The sequence below is a fragment of the Brassica rapa genome, chromosome A01 (assembly GCF_000309985.2).
Source record: "Brassica rapa cultivar Chiifu-401-42 chromosome A01, CAAS_Brap_v3.01, whole genome shotgun sequence".
NCBI classification, from domain to species: domain Eukaryota; kingdom Viridiplantae; phylum Streptophyta; class Magnoliopsida; order Brassicales; family Brassicaceae; genus Brassica; species Brassica rapa.
This window is the reverse complement of record NC_024795.2, coordinates 6,838,062-6,856,552: the sequence shown is the minus strand read 5'-3', so window position 1 is coordinate 6,856,552 and position 18,491 is coordinate 6,838,062. Positions and strand designations below refer to the sequence as shown.

Here is an 18,491-nt window from a genome sequence, read left to right as displayed (position 1 = left end):
TATATATATTTTTAATTGCACTTACAACTAACTTCTAGAATCTTAAATTAGTTAGCATAAGATAACTGAATTGCACTTCATAACGTACTTCTAGATTTTACATTTTCTGAACTGTGCTAATTAACGTACTTCTAGATGTGATGCTTCTGGTGCAAATCTCTAAATAATTCCAGTTAAGGAAGGTTTAACAGTTTGTTTGATGTTTTGAGAATTAAGCTGGTTGCTGGTGATGAACGTTGGTTGGTAAACTGTTTTTGTTAGGACTCTTGTTCTTGTTTGTTTACTGTGTCCCCATCGCTAACCTAAAAAGGTTTGTAAGATGGAATTCATGGAACATGTCCACCAATCTAGTCCAGCTTAAATAAAAACTCCCACAAATATATAACCAATCACTACTCTGCAATAGAATTGATCGCCGCTACAAATATATTGCTAATGCATGCATAGTGCTTCAGTCCCATCTCCAGAATATTATAACTGGATAAGAAGTAATGCATCTCCATGCAAATAGCCTTCATCTAACGGCTACGACCGATTTGGATGCCTAACCTATTTATTATACTGCATCCATCGATAAGCTAATAGAAGCATTCATAACCGGAAAATCTCCAACTAGCTTACGCATTTGAGCAATGAAACCACCTCCGAGCAACAAGTAGGTTTGGCAATGAAACAAGTGGCAGAATGAAGCTCCAGTATCATGTATAAATACTCACAGCCTCCTACATCTAAGTTCACCAATTCCCGTACAATTTGACAAAATGGCCCCACAGGGTTCAACAAAAACGTTAGCTCTCTTCCTAGCAGTGATCAGCATCGTCTTCCCCAGCCAAACCGAAGCCCACAGCTTACCCCTTCACTGCCATTATCCACCGCCACGGGTGTGTCCACCGTGTCCACTACCACTGTCGCCTCCACCATGTCCAAAAATTCCGCCTCCACCATGTCCTGCACCAGCGATGATTCCGCCTCCACCGTGTCCAGCACCAATGCCTCCTCCACCCTGTCCACGACTCCCACCGCCTCCACCGTGTCCTCAGCCACCAACATCACAACCACCACCTCCTCCAAACACACCACCGCCTACTCCAAACTCCCAACCATCACAGCCTCCATTAAAGACTCCACCACCACCTCCTCCACCACCTCCTCCAACTACACCACCACCGCCTCCTCCAAAGACTCCCCCACCGGAGACTCCACCACCACCTCCTCCAAATTCAGAACCACCAATGCCTCCACCGCAGACTTCACCACCACCCCCTCCACCAAAGACTCCTCCACCACCACCTCCTCCAAACTCCCAACCACCACCACCTGCTCCAAACTCCCAACCACCAATGCCTCCACCGCAGACTCCACCACCACCCCCTCCACCAAAGACTCCTCCACCAAATGTCCAACCACCGCCACCCCCGCCTAGCACATGTCCGAGGAATGCTGGCCAAATAAGGGCATGTTCCAATGTCCTAAGACGTTCCGGAAATTTCCTAGACTTTGAAAATGCGCAGCCATGTTGTTCACTCATCCGTGATCTTTCTGATGCGGAGGCAGCTGCTTGCATATGCAATTTGGTGAATGCACGACCCAACACTCTTTCTCCCAATATCACTATCCTTTGTAGGACTTGTGGCCGCAACATTCCCCGAGGTTTCGCCTGCCCATGACCAGTTTTTCATGTCCAATCCTAACCACCTAAATACTAAAACATACTCACCACTTGCGCCACAACTAAAGCATTTGGCCTTTTTCGTTCTAATAATAATAATGTAACGAAAATCAATAAAGAACTGTTTACTTTTCCATTCTGTGTTATTTTATTACTGTTTTCCTAATTCTGTTAGATTATTGGACTTTAGAACATTTCCACTAGTGAGATATTTGGAAAAGTTTATTATTAACTTAATATTAGTATTTTTCATATAGTTTAATAATAGAATAGATTTAATTATAAATTATAAAAAGTAAAGTAAGAAAAATGTTAGATGAATTCTTGCGTATTTGCTCAAGAGACATTGCATTATTTTTTTGACGAAAAGTTTTCAATTAAAATGCTTAAAAATTACATATATAAAGTCTTAGGGACTTTAGAGCTCAAAATAAAACCATCATACATAAGTTTATGTCTTGAGAAACAAGGACTCAACCCAATAGTGTAAAGTCGACACTTAACAACTTAACAAGATATTGTTGTGAAGTTAGTGATTAAGCTTTACCTCCTTCTTCCTTTGACTGAAACTGTGAACCATTCCATGTCTTTCAGTCTTTGTGAAAGTTTTTTTTAATTGGACATGGGTTTCTTGATCCCATGGAAGTGATCTAGACTAGTCACGTAATAAATCGGTTCTTTATTCCTGCCGATACCGAAATGTTAATTTTCCAGTGGCCAAAACTCAAATCATGGTGGCTTCACCGTATTGGACTTTTTGTACTCAAGTTAATCACCACAAAACCACAAGTCCTGGTTGTCTTGGAGAAAAACTTTAATGGCCCTACCTCCACGTGACCATTACATTTTTTTTTCCTCTAGGAGATCCAACTTTTAAGTTATTTTTATTTACAAATTTGAATTATAATTTTTGTTACAAAAATGTATACAAAATTATAAACAACGCAAGACATAAAGAGAACCATATTAATATAGCACAGCACCATATACTTACTTCCAAACTCTTATTAATTATGCCTGTCGCCAGCTAAATTCCGTAAGGGTATAACGTGCTCGGTCCAAACAAATATTTTAAAATACCCAATTACGAATCAAATCATTTAGCTTATAATATATAGCATTTAGTCCTCTTATCAAGCCATTCACTTCCCCTATAAATACACACTAAACACTCTTCACTTTCTCCACCACTTCTCAACTTGAAAGTTTTAGGGCTTTTTTACCCCCTCCCTCAGTAACCAATGGCTGTTAAAGACTCTCTTGCTCTCTTCCTTCTCTTTAACGTCCTTTTCTTCACCCTCACTACAGCCACCAGAAGTACCAATTGTCCTCCTCCACCACGCAAACACAATAAACACAAACCTAGCCCACCAACCACCACGGGAACTTGCCCTAAAGATACCTTAAAGCTTGGTGTTTGTGTTAACGCCCTAAACTTGTTGAACGATGTGACTCTCGGAACTCCTCCTGTGACTCCATGCTGTAGCCTCATAAAGGGTTTGGTCGATCTTGAAGCTGCGGTTTGTCTTTGCACTGCCCTCAAGGCTAGCGTTCTTGGCATTAACCTTAACCTTCCCATCAACCTAAGCTTGCTTCTCAATGTGTGCAAAAGAAAGTCCCCACCTGGCTTCCAATGCCCTTAAACTCAATGCGTACATCAATCGGAACATTAAAGCTTTAAATCTTTTATTGTAATGTTTTCTTTTGTACTCTTTTATTTGAAGTGGTGAAGTTCATGATGAACATCAATGAGTTTGTGTTGTTTACTCTTGTTGTATCGCGAGAGCGCCTTGCTTGAGTGTTACTCCCATCTATTGTAATTTGTTTATTTGTCGTATTGAATCAAATATCAATGATTGTTTTTTAGTTAACACGGTTTCTCTTTTCTTTTTAATTTTCAGTGTTTGTTATAAATTTATAATTATCCTCGGTAGTGAATACAAGATAAAATAACTAATTAATTTATGTTTGGCCCGTGGGTGTGGTATTGTTACTGCACACAGCACACGTGTATCTGATCGGGATATAGTTGAGATGCAAGAAGAATCAAATTATCAAAGAACAATCATTCCATATGTTTAAATTCGACTTGAGAACTTTAAGTTTGGGCAAACGAGTGGATATCACAAGATCAGTATTGTTATTATTAATAACCACTAGCTAGTACGTACTATAAATAATCTAATTGATTTATAGGTTAAGTTTGAATCCCTTTCTTATCAAAGGAGGAACATTGGTAAAAAATAAACCTTTGCCTCATGTGTTTATTACATGAGTGTCATTTCCTAGGTGTCATCACCTAATGCACTCTCACTTACTTAAAAAAAAAACCCTTTATAAACTAGAATAATTACGTACAAATGCCACTGGTTATTTGTTTATACTATATGATTTCGATTTATCATCTTGATTACATTTCGCGAATTATCATCTTGATTACATTTCGATTTTTTAAAAAAAGGGGCTCTAAATAAGGCAATATATTAACTCGACCTAAGAGAGGCTTTATGGTATATTCGAAGATTTGGAAGTTTTTCTTTTAAATAAGGCAACAAAATAAGTGCCTCATCTAAAGTCATGTACGTTTTAGTACAATTTTTTATTCTTTAAACGTGGTACAACAAAGTTCTTTACGGTTTGTATTGGTTATTTTTACCTGTACGAAAGTTCATATCATAACTTGTACGAGTGTTCATATCTAATTTTGGAATAAGCAAACCATGTTTATCGTAAAACTAATATCAAATCGTTTATCATAATGTTCATATCATAACCTATACGGATGATCATTAAAAATCGTGGTATGATATTTTCAAATGTTAAAGAAACACAATTGAATTGTGTATGTATTCAAGGCAACAAAATGATAAAGGAAACAAATCGTGGTATGATATTTTCGTGGTATCATACATATACTTAATGTTTTAAAATATTAAGGAATCACAATTGAATTGTTAACGTATTAAAGGAAACAAAATTTAAAGACTTGAAAAACTTACCTTAATCGATAGGGGAATATTTCTGAAATATTTTTTGCATGAGCATCACTGATTTTCTTTACCTATTTCACATCCAGGCATCACACAATTTATAAAACAGGCAACTGGTATATACAGTATTAATTTCCCATCATTAATATTCGTTTCTTCGATTGAATTTGGCGTGGATATGAAAGTCCTAGGCTCCGTGTTGATATAAATAGTAGAGCTCATCGTTTCCATCTTCCACGATTGAGGTAATACATGCATTCACATATTTTGTTAAATAATATTTTTAAATTCTCTAGATGATCTTTTTGCTATTGCTCATAATAGGATTGCAAACGAAGACTTCTGAAGGCATTATTGATAGCAGTTATTTTGTCTCTATTTTTAATTTTCTTTTGTTTTTTTATACATTGTTCTTTTTATATATTTATTAGACTATTGCTTATGTTTCATTTAATATTATATTTATAATTTACCCGCATGCAAACAAATATACAATTTAATTTTAATGGCCATCGCATATAAATTTATATTGACATACTAAAATTCCTAGCTATAATCCGTACTTTCTTACATATATTTTTTTTACTATGCTTTTAACTTTTATTATGTCTATATATTAAAAGTTATAATACTTTAATAATTTTCTCGCTCCACGCAGGGCGCAGGTTATCACCTAGTCTATACTATTAAAAGGGAAGCATTCTTAAAAAATCTATTTATGCAAGGTTGTTTGGACCTATTAGTTAGACTAACACCATATAATTCAGCCTATTTTTAAGCCAAAGTAATATTCCATACATCAACTCATAATTTCCTTAATGTACAAAAAGAGATATTGTAACTAACAACGATATTTTACGTAAATATTTTATTATTATTTTATTAATACAGAAAATAACTTAAGGAGATAGTCATAACAAACGGATTAATATTAGTGTACATATTTTTGGACCCTACATATAGATTATCGAACATATGATGCGTACCTTTGTATTAAAAACTTAACAATATTCATTGCACTTTTTAAGTGATATGTTATTCATGTATTTCTTGACTCTTTTTATAAAATGTTATCACAAATTTAATATCTGAAACTGAAGACTATATCAATACTAAAAATAATCGTTTTTATAATAATGTAAATTTAATAATATAAGTTTATATCAATGTTATATTTTAAAAATGATATGAAAAATAAAATTCAAAATTCAAAAACTAAAACTAATTTATTTATATATGTAGTAGAAAACAATATTAAATTTTGATGAAATCTTATTAAAATTTGCAATTTTTTTTATTTTTTAACTTGAATTTGCAAAAACTGGGTTTTAATATTGAACTAGGTCCGATTTAACTCAAATTCGGTTTTTAGTACAACTCGGAACCAGTTAGAAGAGCAAGTCATGATCCGACTGGTTCGATTGTACGGTCCGATCAGATTTTCAAAACATTGGTTAATACAGTTCAATAATTAAAATACATATTTTTAATAATGAATATCTTTACTACTAAAAACATACATATCATCTTTAAATCTATTTCAAACAAATCTCACACTATAAAAAATAATAAATAATAAAAACATTAAAAATCAATAGTTATAATGTGAAACAAAAAAATTATACTAGATTTAAAAAATTTTAAAATTTCAAACCCGCGCTTCTTAAGCGCGGGTCAAAATCTAGTTATGTCATTAAATATATGGAAGAGTAGTGTAATATGAAAAAGTTTCTCAAGATCCATAACAGTATGAAATACAGAAGTAGAAGACTGGTATCATCGTCCAAGATTTTGTCAATGCTTAAAATAGAGGATAATTAAGTAATCCAGTGAAAATTGTAAATTATTCTGGAAAAAATGTGATAACCTTAAATTGAGCGACCAAATAATCGATATGATGTGTTTATGGTTTTGGTTTGCTCCGAGGTCACAAAAGTAAGTTGTTATAATAGCCTTTCAAAACTCAATGACCGAACCAAGGCTAATTCTATAGAGTAAGTGGCAATATAATTTGGTTGAATATAATCTAAATTCTACTGTTAACAGAAATACTTTAGGTCTGATATTCTGATTTCTTAGATCATCTATGCTACATTATAACCTAGAACTGGCAAGAAACAATCCTGGTCTTAGTTTAGTCACATAGACATAGCCCTTAGCTCATCGAGTCATTGTCACCTTAATTACTTATGTACAATCAATCCGGGTTGATACTCCAACCACTGTTGACGCATCTGCCACATGCCAGCAAAGGAGAATGTTTTCAGTTTTCACTTTTGACAAACTGCTAAACGAATAATGATCATGTGGGAGACATAATTCGATTTCAGATCTCTCCCGAAACCAGAAGACGATGCCCGTGAACCATCTTTGGCACGTTCAACCTTATTTTATAGCCCAAATTGAGATAAATCCAATTACAATAATATGATTTTCAGAGACTTATGACTTTTAACAATTATCACATCACTTATAGAGATTTGACATGTTACTTCCTTTATCACGTAAATTATATACATACACGCATGGCGTGTTCCAGTGAACTTGATTTGGCATTCTCGGCCTAATTGATTTCAGACCCGGGCTTGAGCACATGATTATGAAACATTTGATTGAGACCTCCACTTTGTGGACTTCTGGTTAACAATTTTTTTACAAAAAATATTGGTTTCTATATTTATTTCAATATATATATATATATAGTTATATATAATGCAAATGTAAAATAAAAAGTAAAATATATTTTTACTATGCATAATTTTAATATATAGAAAATATTAGATTTTGGGTTATTCTAATTTAAAATGATCAAAACTACAATAAAAAGAAAATTATTTTTATGGTAACTGAAACTAATAACTTTTTATTTAAAAAATATATAATTCCAATAAAATTTTCACTAAGAAAATTATTATTAATTTCAAATCAAAAAATATTTTTTTTTATTTTTAAATAGGGCTTCAGAGTTGGTTTTAAATCTCAAGACCGGCTCTGTATGGGTTAAATGTTGATGTATTAATTTAAAGAAAAATCAGCGTATTTAATTATCGTGCAAATTTAATTACACAATTCATAGAACAGAGAGAGAGAGAGCTTTGCAACATTCAAATGGAAGCACAAGTTATTCACATATTGCTACGTTTGTCATGTCAACTCAGTGAGAATTAATACCAAAGAGATTTGATTTCATAAAACTCAGCTGAAGTGAATTTAGCATCTGGGTTTTACTCAGTTGCTTCTTAAAGAAGAGATTAATAGTTTCAATAAATTAGTCCACGCTCACGTTTTGATTTTTAATTCACTGAAATTTACTCAGTTGGTTCATCAAACTATTAAACTGAAATATACTCACTCAGTTGGTTCATCAGTTGCGCTATTTACGAGAACAAATCACACAGATCAATACGAGGTTTCATAATTTTAAATTAAGACTTGTAACAAGAGCCCATTTAGTAGCATTGAGCTTTTATTCACAATTTCCAACAAGAGCCCCGTTCCGTTAGGGCTTCCTTATAAAATCGTAACGAACAAAGAATTTCGGATCATCTTCCTCTACATTACTTTCTTCTAGGGTTGTAAAATCCATCAGCCGTTGAAAATGTTGAAACATGAGTTTTCCAGACATGAAACATCACAATCTTCGAACCTAATCCCAGTTGATGTACTCATCGATATACTTACTCGTGTTCCGGCAAAGTCTATAGCTAGGTTTCGTTGCGTATCTAAATTCTGGGCATCATCCATACTCCGTCGTCGTGATTTCACTGACTTGTTTCTGACTATGTCTTTGACTCGTCCACGGCTCTTTTTCCCCATAAGATCTGATGGCAAGTTGTTCCTCTACTCTACACATCAGCCTCATAATCCAGATGATGATGATGATGATGACTCTTCCCTTGTAGCCACCCCTTACCATACGTCTTTTCCCGAATATTTTCCATGTGATATTTATTCACCGGTCTGTGGATTGGTCCTGCTTCAGGGATGCGAAAGAAAGGTGCGGGTGGTCTGTAACCCTGCCACGGGAGAGTTCCTAACCTTGCCCAAAGTGCTTCTGAAAGAAAAGACCAAACTGATCACAGCACAAAAAAAGAAAGAGAAGATTGCGAGAATGTATTTGGGCTATGATCCGATGAGCAAACAGTTCAAAGTGTTGTGTATGACTACGAACTTTTCACCTTTTGATGTTAGAGACAACACTCATCAGGTTTTGACATTGGAGTCTGGAAAAAAACGTGTATGGAGAACTATCGAACGCAAATTCCATTTTGAGGAAAGCTATAGAATAAGTGGTGATATATGCATAAATGGTGTTTTGTATTTCGCAGCTGCGTTGGGACTATCTTCTATGATAGTATGCTTTGACATTAGGTCTGAGAAGTTCAGCTTTATCAACACAAAAAAAGACGTGGAACAAGGGCATTATACGTATTCTTTTACTTTGTTCAACTACAAAGGTAGATTAGGTATATATCATGAGGAGGATTCGTGCTATCAAATTGGTAGGATTGTGTTTTGGGTTCTAGAAGATGCTGAAAACCATAAATGGTCCAAGCATATCTACAAACTGTGTCCTTTGGAGTGGAACTTGATCAGATATAGCATGTTTGTTGGAATGGCTGGTACAGGTGAATTTGTGTGGTCGTCGTCATACAAAGATTCACCAAACTCTTTCTACCTTAGTTTCTACAGTTTGGAAAGTGAAACTTTTACAAAAGTCAATATTCAGGGATTTGACGAGCTTAAGCAGCATCATCGTTTTATATCGACCTATCTAGACTATGTGGAGAATGTGAAGTGGCTCATGTAAGTGTTCAATGCTTTCATTTTATTCTTCTTATTTGTGACTTTGAAATTTCAACTCTGTATGTTATTTAAGGTTGTTTGGGGTTTCAAACTTTAATAGTTTTTGTCTTCCGTATTATCAGTTCAGACAAGCCATTGCCCAGAGCACCTCAAAACGATGCAGCTTCAAGAAGCAAGAAGCCCAAGTCCACTCAAACCCGTCTTGTCGGAAAGCGCAATTCTATTCAGAAACCTTCTCCAACGGTTCTATCAGTCAAGGACAAAAACAGAGCATGGCAGGAGAAGAGCAGAGGAAAGAGGATAGCGACGTCAAGTATGGGAACGCCTGGTGGTCCTGCATTGTCCAACCGATTTGCAGCCCTTGATTCACTAGAGGATGCAGGATGATGCCACATGGTCATGTAAGAGTGAAATTTATAAGAAAATACATTTTCATCTTCTTCTTTTTTTTATTTTCAGAGCTTCAACTTTCATTTATCACTTATTATATCTATCTCTACCTCCTCAAAATCTCATAATTGTTTGACTGGATTGCACGTGGACGAATTAATGGTGGTTGTTGTAGAAAATGTCAATTAGATTAGGTTGATAATTGATCAAAATTCCATATGATACATACCATGAACGGCCGCTCACATAGCTAACATCGACAGTGCTCAAGTCGATACCATTCTGTAACATTGACCTGAATCTTTGAGTCAGGGGAAATGGTATTTTGGCTGTTAGATAAGAGTAGGAAGATTCAGATACTACTGGCATTGCAGACTGTTCGGAGCAAAGGAGGTGATCAACACAAAAGAAATAATGCGTCTGTGAAGCTAAAAGGAGAAAAAACAAGCCTGCAACAAATCCAGAGAAGAAGAAGTTGACCCATGCAAAAGTGAGCGTCTGGGAGATGGTAGAATTCATTAGTTTTACAAATTTACTGATAACACCAAGAGAGATAAATCTAAATTTACTTCACTGTGGTATATAATCATCAACAGATTTTTCTTCATCATATCACGTTTTATCATATCCATAGCCATATTAGGATCAGAAAACTGCGTTCTTTTATGTAACAACATTGTATTAAGAGCCACACAAAAATCACAAAAACTAATAGTTAAGTAAAAAATAAGTTAGCATAAGTATTGTACCATATTAGCATAATTCTATTTCTATCATTAATTATTTTTTACTATAACAAAATAAACGTTTCAACAAAAAAAAACATATTTTATTCGAAGAGACTAACTATTGCAAAATCTTAGGAAAAAAATTATATGTTTACTTTTACAAAAGGAATGATATTCTAAAAAAGTTAATACGAATCTATAAAATCTATAGAAACATCAATAAAAATAATGATAGAATCTAGCTATAAGTCAATATATATATATATATATATATATGTGCACAAAAATCTATAACTTATAAAGTTCACAAACCCTACGTACAATATAATTGGAGATATATGCATAAATGGTGTTTTATATTTCGGAGCTTGGTCCAAACGATATTACACGATAGTTTGCTTGACGTGGGTTCTGAGAAGTTCAGATTTATCTACACAAACGAAGACCATGAGGATAGTTATTTTACTCCGGGTAATTTGACTTTGTTCAACTACAAAGGTAAATTAGCTCTACAGGAGGATAGTTCTCAAGATGGGCTTATGTTCTGGGTTCTAGAAGATGCTGAAACTCATGAATGGTCTAAGCATATCTACGAACTGTCTGCTTTGGAGAAGGACATGATCATATATACCATGTTTGTTGGAATGACTGGTACAGGTGAATTTGTGTGGTCGTCGTCATACAACGGACCACCACATTCACTCTACCTTCCCTTCTACAATTTGGAAAGTGGAACTTTTAGAAAAGTCAATATTCAGGGATTTCAGCATCGTTTACATCGATTCAGACCTGTCTAGACTATGTGAAGGATGTGAAGTGGCTTAAAGCATATGCAATGGTGGACTACTTCTTGGAGTTCTTACCATTATTTTAGTGTTTTTTTTTGTTTAAATAGTTAAGGACTTTGGTAAAAATAGTGTGTCCAATAGTGATCTCCGATTAGGAATCCTTACACAGATATACATATTTCTCTCCATCCAATGAGACGTGGCCACGTCACTAAAGACTTGATCCTTAAACTCTTTGTCTAAGAGCATGTACAACGCGGGTTGTTAGTCAATCCTTAAGTGTAATCCTTAGGTTTTTGTGATTAAATAAACATTAAAAATATCGACTAAGCTAAGGATGAATCCTAAATTAAGGATTAAAAGGACGGAGTCCGTAATGCGCTGGCGTTACGTGAGTGGCTGGAGTCACGTTTGTTTTTGGTGGGGGGAGTGAAAAAAAAACGCGAAGAAAATCATTTGTTCGACCCAAGGAAAAAAAAAACCAGAGACGTGACGGAGGCGATAGAGGGGCGAATCGTGATCGTCGTTGTCGAAGGTAAATCCGGCGTCTCTGTCTGTTAATTTTTCTTCTGGGCTTCATGGATGTTCATTTCATCGGTTGAAAGGGTTCGATTGTGGGGTTTAAATAGAATTAGGGTTGAAATGGGATTGGGGATTTCAATCGAATTAGGGTTTTTGTCTGGGTTTGTAATTTTCTTCTTTTCGAGGCGATGTTGTGTTGTTATTGACGCGATTACAGGTTCTGGATTGAGTAAATGAGATTGGGGATTTTATTCGAATTAGGGTTTTCTTCTGCGTTTGCTAATTTGTTCTTTTAGATACGATTGTTTGTTGTTCTCGTCGGGAATGAAATCGAAATAGGGTTTTGTTCTGGATTTATAATGGTTCACACTCGATAAAAGGTTTGAGGCTGGATTTGTTTTCGTTGCAGGTACAGAAATGGAGGAAGAACTTCGAGATATGAAAGCACACAAAGCGTACATCAGCATGGTTGATTTCGTTGCAGAAGCGCAACAGGGCATTCCCAAACTGTGCCCCTGTGGCTCAATCACGAAGGAAACCGTTGATGAAGAGGACACTTACGACTACCTCCCTGGGAAAAGATACTTCATCTGCAAAGACTTCGAGGTGTGAACTTTTCTTTCTATCTCATTTATTTATATGCGATTCTTGTTCTTCCTTATTTGTTTGTTGTTTGACCAATTTCCACTATTTTGTTTGGCAGAATGACGGACTTCATTTCAGGCAACCATGGGTTACGGGTGTGACAGAAGAGGTTGAGAGGCTGAAACTACGGGTTCACGAGCATGAGAAGCTTCTCAGAGAGTGTGAGGCACTGAAGGTGAGATTCAATTGTCAGTTTCATAATAAAGTTAGTTGTTTGTACTACATTTCTAAACCATTGTTTGGTTTACCTGTTCTCTGTACAGGCACAGGTTGCAATGCTGGTAAAGCGGGTGACAGAACTTGAGTTACTGCACTGAGGTTAGTCTAACTGAACTTTATTAGTTACTATATAACTCGCTAGTTACTAGTTTTAGTTGTTTGAATAGAAACGGATAGGACAGGCACCTGTTTAGTTTGAAATCTGTACACTTTGCGTTAATGAACTTGTAGAGTGTGTAGTTATAAATGCTTAGCTTAACGACCATTTAATTTTCTATAGCTGTTGTGATAGGACAGTTTTCTACTTGTATTGAATGTAGAATCCCTTATTTAATCTTACTAGTTTCTAGTAGAGAATCACACAGTTTTATTCATACTCTTTACAAACTCCTAAATGGAAAGCTCCTCTAGTTTTGTTAACCTGTTAACGAGTCAAGGGTCAGTTGACCTTGACTCATTAGAAACTCCGGCGTTTAGTACCCAATCTCCGCAAGAGGCAAGTGTGAAAGAAAGGAGAAAGTGGACTGTCAAGGACGATTTAGTCCTCATTGGGGCTTGGCTCAACACCAGCAAAGATTCAATTGTCAGTAACGAACAGAAAGGCGCTGCCTTCTGGAAGAGGATTGTAGAGTATTACAACTCCAGTCCTCTCCTCGTTGGGATGGTGCCTAGAGAACTAGGGCAATGCAAGCAAAGATGGGCCAGGATCAATGATCTGGTCTGTAAGTTTGCTGGCTGCTACGACACGGCCTTGAGGGAACAGAGAAGCGGGCAAAACGACAATGACGTGATGAAGGCTGCGTTGGATATCTTCAACAGTGACCACAACATGAAGTTCAACTTAGAACATGCGTGGAGGGAGCTTAGGCACGATGTGAAATGGTGTTCTACGTATATGGAGAAGGACAAGGATAAGCGCAAGGCAACTCCAGTGCCAGAGCCAGAAGAAAGACCGGTGGGGGTTAAGGCTGCTAAGGCTGCGGGTAAGAGGCACAAAACTGGAAAAGATGAAGAGTTAAGCAAGCTAGAAGGACTTATGGAGCTGAAAAAGCAAATCTCAAAGCAAAGTTTGCTAGAGAGTTTGCTAACCAAACCAGAGCCACTCAATGAGATGGAATTGGCTCTGAAAACGAAACTGTTGTCTGAATTCTTGTCATGAGTGATGGTTTGTTAGTGGTAGTTATGTTTGCATTACAATGTTTGCGTTTTGTCTACTTTACTTACTCATCTCAAATGCTTTGTTTCAGGTGAAGTACAAGACATGTGCCACATGAAGACAAATGATGCTGTTTCAGTCACGGGTGTTTCTTTTTTCCTTGCGCATGTGAACCAATTCAGAGGTTCACGGGTTGTATGTTTAGCTGCGGCTTTCTATTGTTTTTTTATAACCATGTCACGGGTTCTATGTAACTTTTCGTGCCTTTATAAGGCAGTGTGTAATGTTTCATTTCTTGTACTCTAAACTTGAACCACAAAATGTATCAAACGTACGTTTAAGAATTCTCAACATTGTCGTTTGATAAAGTCTTAAGTCTTAAGTCTTCACATATCAAGGCTACAAGGTAATAATTCCTTGATCCAAAGCATTGTCAAATATACATGTGATCATACATATTAAAGTCTTAATTTGTTCACTTAATTAAACCTCTGAATATGATTTCTAAAGGAACATTTTGTTAAAGCAAAGATAAGTAAATTTATAAAGTTTACGAATCATGATCACGTTACGTTTACAAAGAAAAGTAAATTTGTAAAGGAACTATATTGTAAAATAGAAAAAGAAACATAGTACATTATAAATGCGGCTTTAGATTATGTTCATCAAATCATGTTATTATTTCCTCATAATTATAGACATGATCTTCAATATTTTGATTATAAATGTTTTTTTTAACTTTGATATAGCCAAATATGGGAGATGAAGTGGATCGCAGATTAAATGCGGCTTTAGATGAAGCTGTCGATGAATATTTGGAAGATACATACAACGACATCGTAAAGAAGCAAAAAAAGAAAGAGAGAAAACGTGCATATGTCGAAAGAAACCGCGAAGAGGGCCATACCCGTCTATGGAATGACTACTTCAGTGAAAATCCAACATTTCCGCCTCATTTATTCAGACGCCGTTTCCGCATGAACAAGGACGTTTTCATGCGTATTGTCGATCGTCTCTCAGAAAATTATCCTTTCTTCCAACAAAGAAGAGATGCTGTCGGAAGATTAGGTCTATATCCTCTACAAAAGTGTACGGCAGCTCTTCGTATGCTTGCTTATGGCTGTGCGGCTGACGCCGTTGACGAATACCTCAGACTTGGTGAAAGCACGGCACTTTCATGTTTAACGAATTTCACAGAAGGGGTAATTAATTTATTTGGAGAAGAGTATATGCGAAGACCCACTCCAGAGGATCTTCAACGACTGCTCGATATTGGAGAGATTCGCGGCTTTCCGGGAATGATAGGAAGCATCGATTGTATGCATTGGGAGTGGAAAAATTGCCCAACCGCTTGGAAAGGACAGTACACCCGTGGATCAGGAAAGCCAACAATTGTCTTGGAAGCTGTAGCTTCCCAAGATCTTTGGATTTGGCACGCTTTTTTTGGTCCTCCAGGTACCTTAAATGATATTAACGTCCTCGATCGATCTCCTGTTTTTGATGACATTTTACAAGGTCGAGCTCCAAGGGTACAATACCTGGTAAACGGGCAACAATATGGTTTGCCTTACTACCTCACAGACGGCATATATCCAAGATGGTCAACATTTATCCAATCTATCTCAAACCCTCAAAGTCCTGAAGCACAGTTATTTGCTAAAGTTCAGGAGTCCACCCGAAAAGATGTGGAGCGTGCTTTCGGAGTATTGCAAGCTCGATTTGCAATAGTTAAAAACCCGGCTATTTTGTGGGACAAGACCCAAATAGGGATGGTTATGCGAACATGTATCATACTGCATAATATGATAGTGGAAAATGAACGCAATGGATACAGCGGGTGTGATATATCAGAGTTTGAAGAAGGAGACTCGAGTAGAAGTTCAGAGGTGGATATGTCATATACTCGCAGGCCTTCAAATCTCCGAACTATGCTTGAAATACGTACTCAAGTTCGTGACCCACATACGCATGAACAATTGAAATTTGATTTGATCCAAAATATTTGGAACAAGTTTGGTAATGATGAAAATGTTTAATTGTTGTATGTTTCTATTTTCTCATTCAATAAATAAAAATTTTAAATTTTTTAAAAAAAATAATTATTAATAATTTTCTAAGGATTCCTTAACGGTAACACCATTGGAGCAATATTTGTGATTAGAGTCCTTGACTATTCATAAAAAAAAAAATAATAATAATAATAAACTAATGTTAAGGACTCCAATGGTGGGTAACACCATTGGAGGTGCTCTAAGAATTGCTCCTTACCGAATTGAATTTTGATAATATTATTTTATCTGGATTCGCCTAGGATATAGCACTAAGGATTCGTCTAAATAGACCGTTGCGGATGCTCTTGTAGCACTGTCCAAATGCTCTTTCATATATTATTATTATTATTATTACTTTGGATTTCAACTCTTTCTGTTATTCGTATTTTTCTTTATTAATTACTTTCTCGATCTCTATCTCCTCCAAATTATTGTTTGATTGAGTTACACGTTTTAGCAATGGCATCAAGCACATGGACGATTGATTGTAGAAAATGTCAATTTATAGACTATGTTGATAATTGATCAAAATTCCATATGTTCAATCTATAACTTCCACAATCTTCTAATGATCCATTTTAAAATTAAAGCAAGTCTTATAAGCACCAGATATAACCAGATCAGCTCTGGACCAAAGTAATCTGTAATAATATTTTAGATTTAAACCAAATGGTGTCACTGAAGAACATATGCTAGATATATGGATGTTTATTACAGCAATGGAGGACATTAAACACACAATCTAGCTACCAGTAGAGAACCAGGAGATAAAGAGCAAGAGGATGTTTCTACTGCACGAGTTTTCTCAAAACGGATTCTGCACGGTGCTCGAATCGTGGTAAGGCCCATTCATGTTGAATAATGTCGAGACCGTCCTTCTCTGCGCTCAGGCTCTGTGGCCACCAATTTGCAAATGGAAGGGTACAATTAATCAGGTTTGGACCAAGATCAGAACGAACAATGTAAGATAGATGATTCAAGAAAGTCTAGAAGGTTTTTATTATAGATACCTTTGATGCATCAAAACCAAATCCACCCATTTGCATCATTCGTTGTGTGTCATCAATTGCTGCATAAGAAAGAGAATACTTGCAATGACAAAAGAGTATCCACCACAACATGTTTGTTGGAATGAAACTGGTGTGAAGTAGCAGTGCGTGAATACTAACCATTTTCATCTCCAAGAATGAGGCTGAATAAGCCTCTTAGTCCAAACAAGTTCAAGAAGTACCTGAGACATGGACGAATAAGCTCATGAATGGTGAGCACAACCCGCATAGAAAACAGACATGTGCCATTCTTTATGTAACTAGATACATACATACCATGAACGGCTGCTCACATAGCTAACATCAACAGTGCTCAAGTCGATACCGTTCTGTAACATTGACCTGAATCTCTGAGTCAGGGGAAATGGTATTTTGGCTGTAAGATAATATCAGGAAGTGTCAGATACTACTGGCATTGTAGAGTGTTAAGAGTAAAGGAGGTGATAAACACAAAACAATAATGCGTCTGTGAAACAAACCTGCAACAAATCCAGAGAAGAAGAAGTTGACCCATGCAAAAGTGAGCGTCTGGAAGAAAATAAAATTCATCAGTATTATTTTTTTTCAAATTTACTGACAACACCAAGAGAGATGAATCCAAATCTACTTGACCTGAGGTATAATCATTGACAGATTTTTCTTCATCATATCCATGGCCATGTTAGGATCAGAAAACATCTGAGCTTGTGGGTTTTGAGCTTGATCCTTAGGAACATGCAACAATCCATTTTCCTACAACAAAGCAACACTTATTTTCTAACTCTTCCGTAATTCAAATGGCACACAAACTATACACTAGCGAGAGAAACGATAGTGCTGGTTCACACTGCAATCAAGTCTCACACAAAACAAACAAGGAAACAGAAAAAAAAAAAAAAAAAAAAAAAAAAAAAAGATGCACGCAACTAGTAAGTAATAAGGAACATAATAATGTCAGGCGACGGAAGAGAGCTGATTTTACACAGTCATCAAATCGGATCACACAGTGAATACACTAAACTAGTTGCTCCTGAAGCCAGAGAAGCATACCTCGTTGCTGAAGTAGAATCTCCGAGCTCGGAACGACTTAGGCGGGATGAAACTGGCACCTGCCTTGAGATTCCGAGCCCTAATCACAACTTGTCTACAAACACAACACAAATCGACGATTCAATCAGCTAATCCAATTTACATATAAGTTGAAGGAGAAGGAGAATGACTAACCCTTCTTTGACCATCTTCGCATCGGGAGTCGGAGACGAACGCATGAGCTTGGAGACGAAGTAGCGGAGAACGCCAATGAGAACCATCACGACGGAGAGAGGGATCAAGACCCAGTCTCTGATCGCCGTGTCGAGAACCAGATCTTCCGCCATTGATGATGATTCTCTTCTACTTCTTCTCTCGATCGGGTGAATGAAGAAGATGAGATGATTTAACCATATTGAACCGGACATTTATTAAACCGAATTAATAAAAACGAACCGGAGTGACATTTC

At 36.3% G+C, this 18,491-nt stretch overlaps 5 protein-coding genes across 7 annotated transcripts; 3 read left to right on the top strand and 2 right to left on the bottom strand.

Moving 5' to 3' along the window:
- Positions 1-279: 279 nt before the first annotated feature.
- LOC117126630 (acanthoscurrin-2-like) lies at positions 280-1,699 on the bottom strand. Its single transcript, XM_033275178.1, has one exon. It carries the CDS (start codon positions 1,640-1,642, stop codon positions 1,037-1,039), a length of 606 nt encoding a protein of 201 aa, XP_033131069.1. The 5' UTR covers positions 1,643-1,699; the 3' UTR covers positions 280-1,036.
- A 1,152-nt stretch (positions 1,700-2,851) lies between these two features.
- LOC103860068 (putative lipid-binding protein AIR1) lies at positions 2,852-3,540 on the top strand. The gene has a single exon (XM_009137680.3). The coding sequence runs from the start codon at positions 2,911-2,913 to the stop codon at positions 3,310-3,312; it is 402 nt and encodes a 133-aa protein (XP_009135928.1). The 5' UTR covers positions 2,852-2,910; the 3' UTR covers positions 3,313-3,540.
- On the bottom strand, positions 3,367-18,449 carry LOC103860037 (ER membrane protein complex subunit 3). Of its 3 annotated transcripts, XM_009137652.3 has the most exons (8): positions 18,217-18,449; positions 18,043-18,136; positions 17,626-17,745; positions 17,493-17,541; positions 17,290-17,389; positions 17,134-17,195; positions 16,975-17,033; positions 16,577-16,857 (listed from the first exon to the last, which is right to left on the bottom strand). In XM_009137652.3, exons 1-8 carry the CDS (start codon positions 18,447-18,449, stop codon positions 16,753-16,755), a joined length of 822 nt encoding a protein of 273 aa, XP_009135900.2. In that variant the 3' UTR covers positions 16,577-16,752. The 3 variants fall into 3 exon arrangements, with proteins under 3 accessions (XP_033131050.1, XP_033131053.1, XP_009135900.2); XM_033275159.1 differs by lacking the exons at positions 16,577-16,857; positions 16,975-17,033; positions 17,134-17,195; positions 17,290-17,389 and adding an exon at positions 3,367-10,184; XM_033275162.1 differs by lacking the exons at positions 16,577-16,857; positions 16,975-17,033; positions 17,134-17,195; positions 17,290-17,389; positions 17,493-17,541 and adding exons at positions 3,367-10,184; positions 10,305-10,353.
- LOC103860046 (putative F-box protein At1g53360) lies at positions 8,206-10,187 on the top strand. The gene is made up of 2 exons (XM_009137659.3): positions 8,206-9,465; positions 9,588-10,187. Exons 1-2 carry the CDS (start codon positions 8,258-8,260, stop codon positions 9,850-9,852), a joined length of 1,473 nt encoding a protein of 490 aa, XP_009135907.1. The 5' UTR covers positions 8,206-8,257; the 3' UTR covers positions 9,853-10,187.
- Positions 14,230-16,117, top strand: LOC117126618 (putative nuclease HARBI1). Its single transcript, XM_033275136.1, has 2 exons — positions 14,230-14,319; positions 14,663-16,117. The coding sequence occupies exon 2, from the start codon at positions 14,669-14,671 to the stop codon at positions 15,947-15,949; it is 1,281 nt and encodes a 426-aa protein (XP_033131027.1). The 5' UTR covers positions 14,230-14,319; positions 14,663-14,668; the 3' UTR covers positions 15,950-16,117.
- Positions 18,450-18,491: the final 42 nt, after the last annotated feature.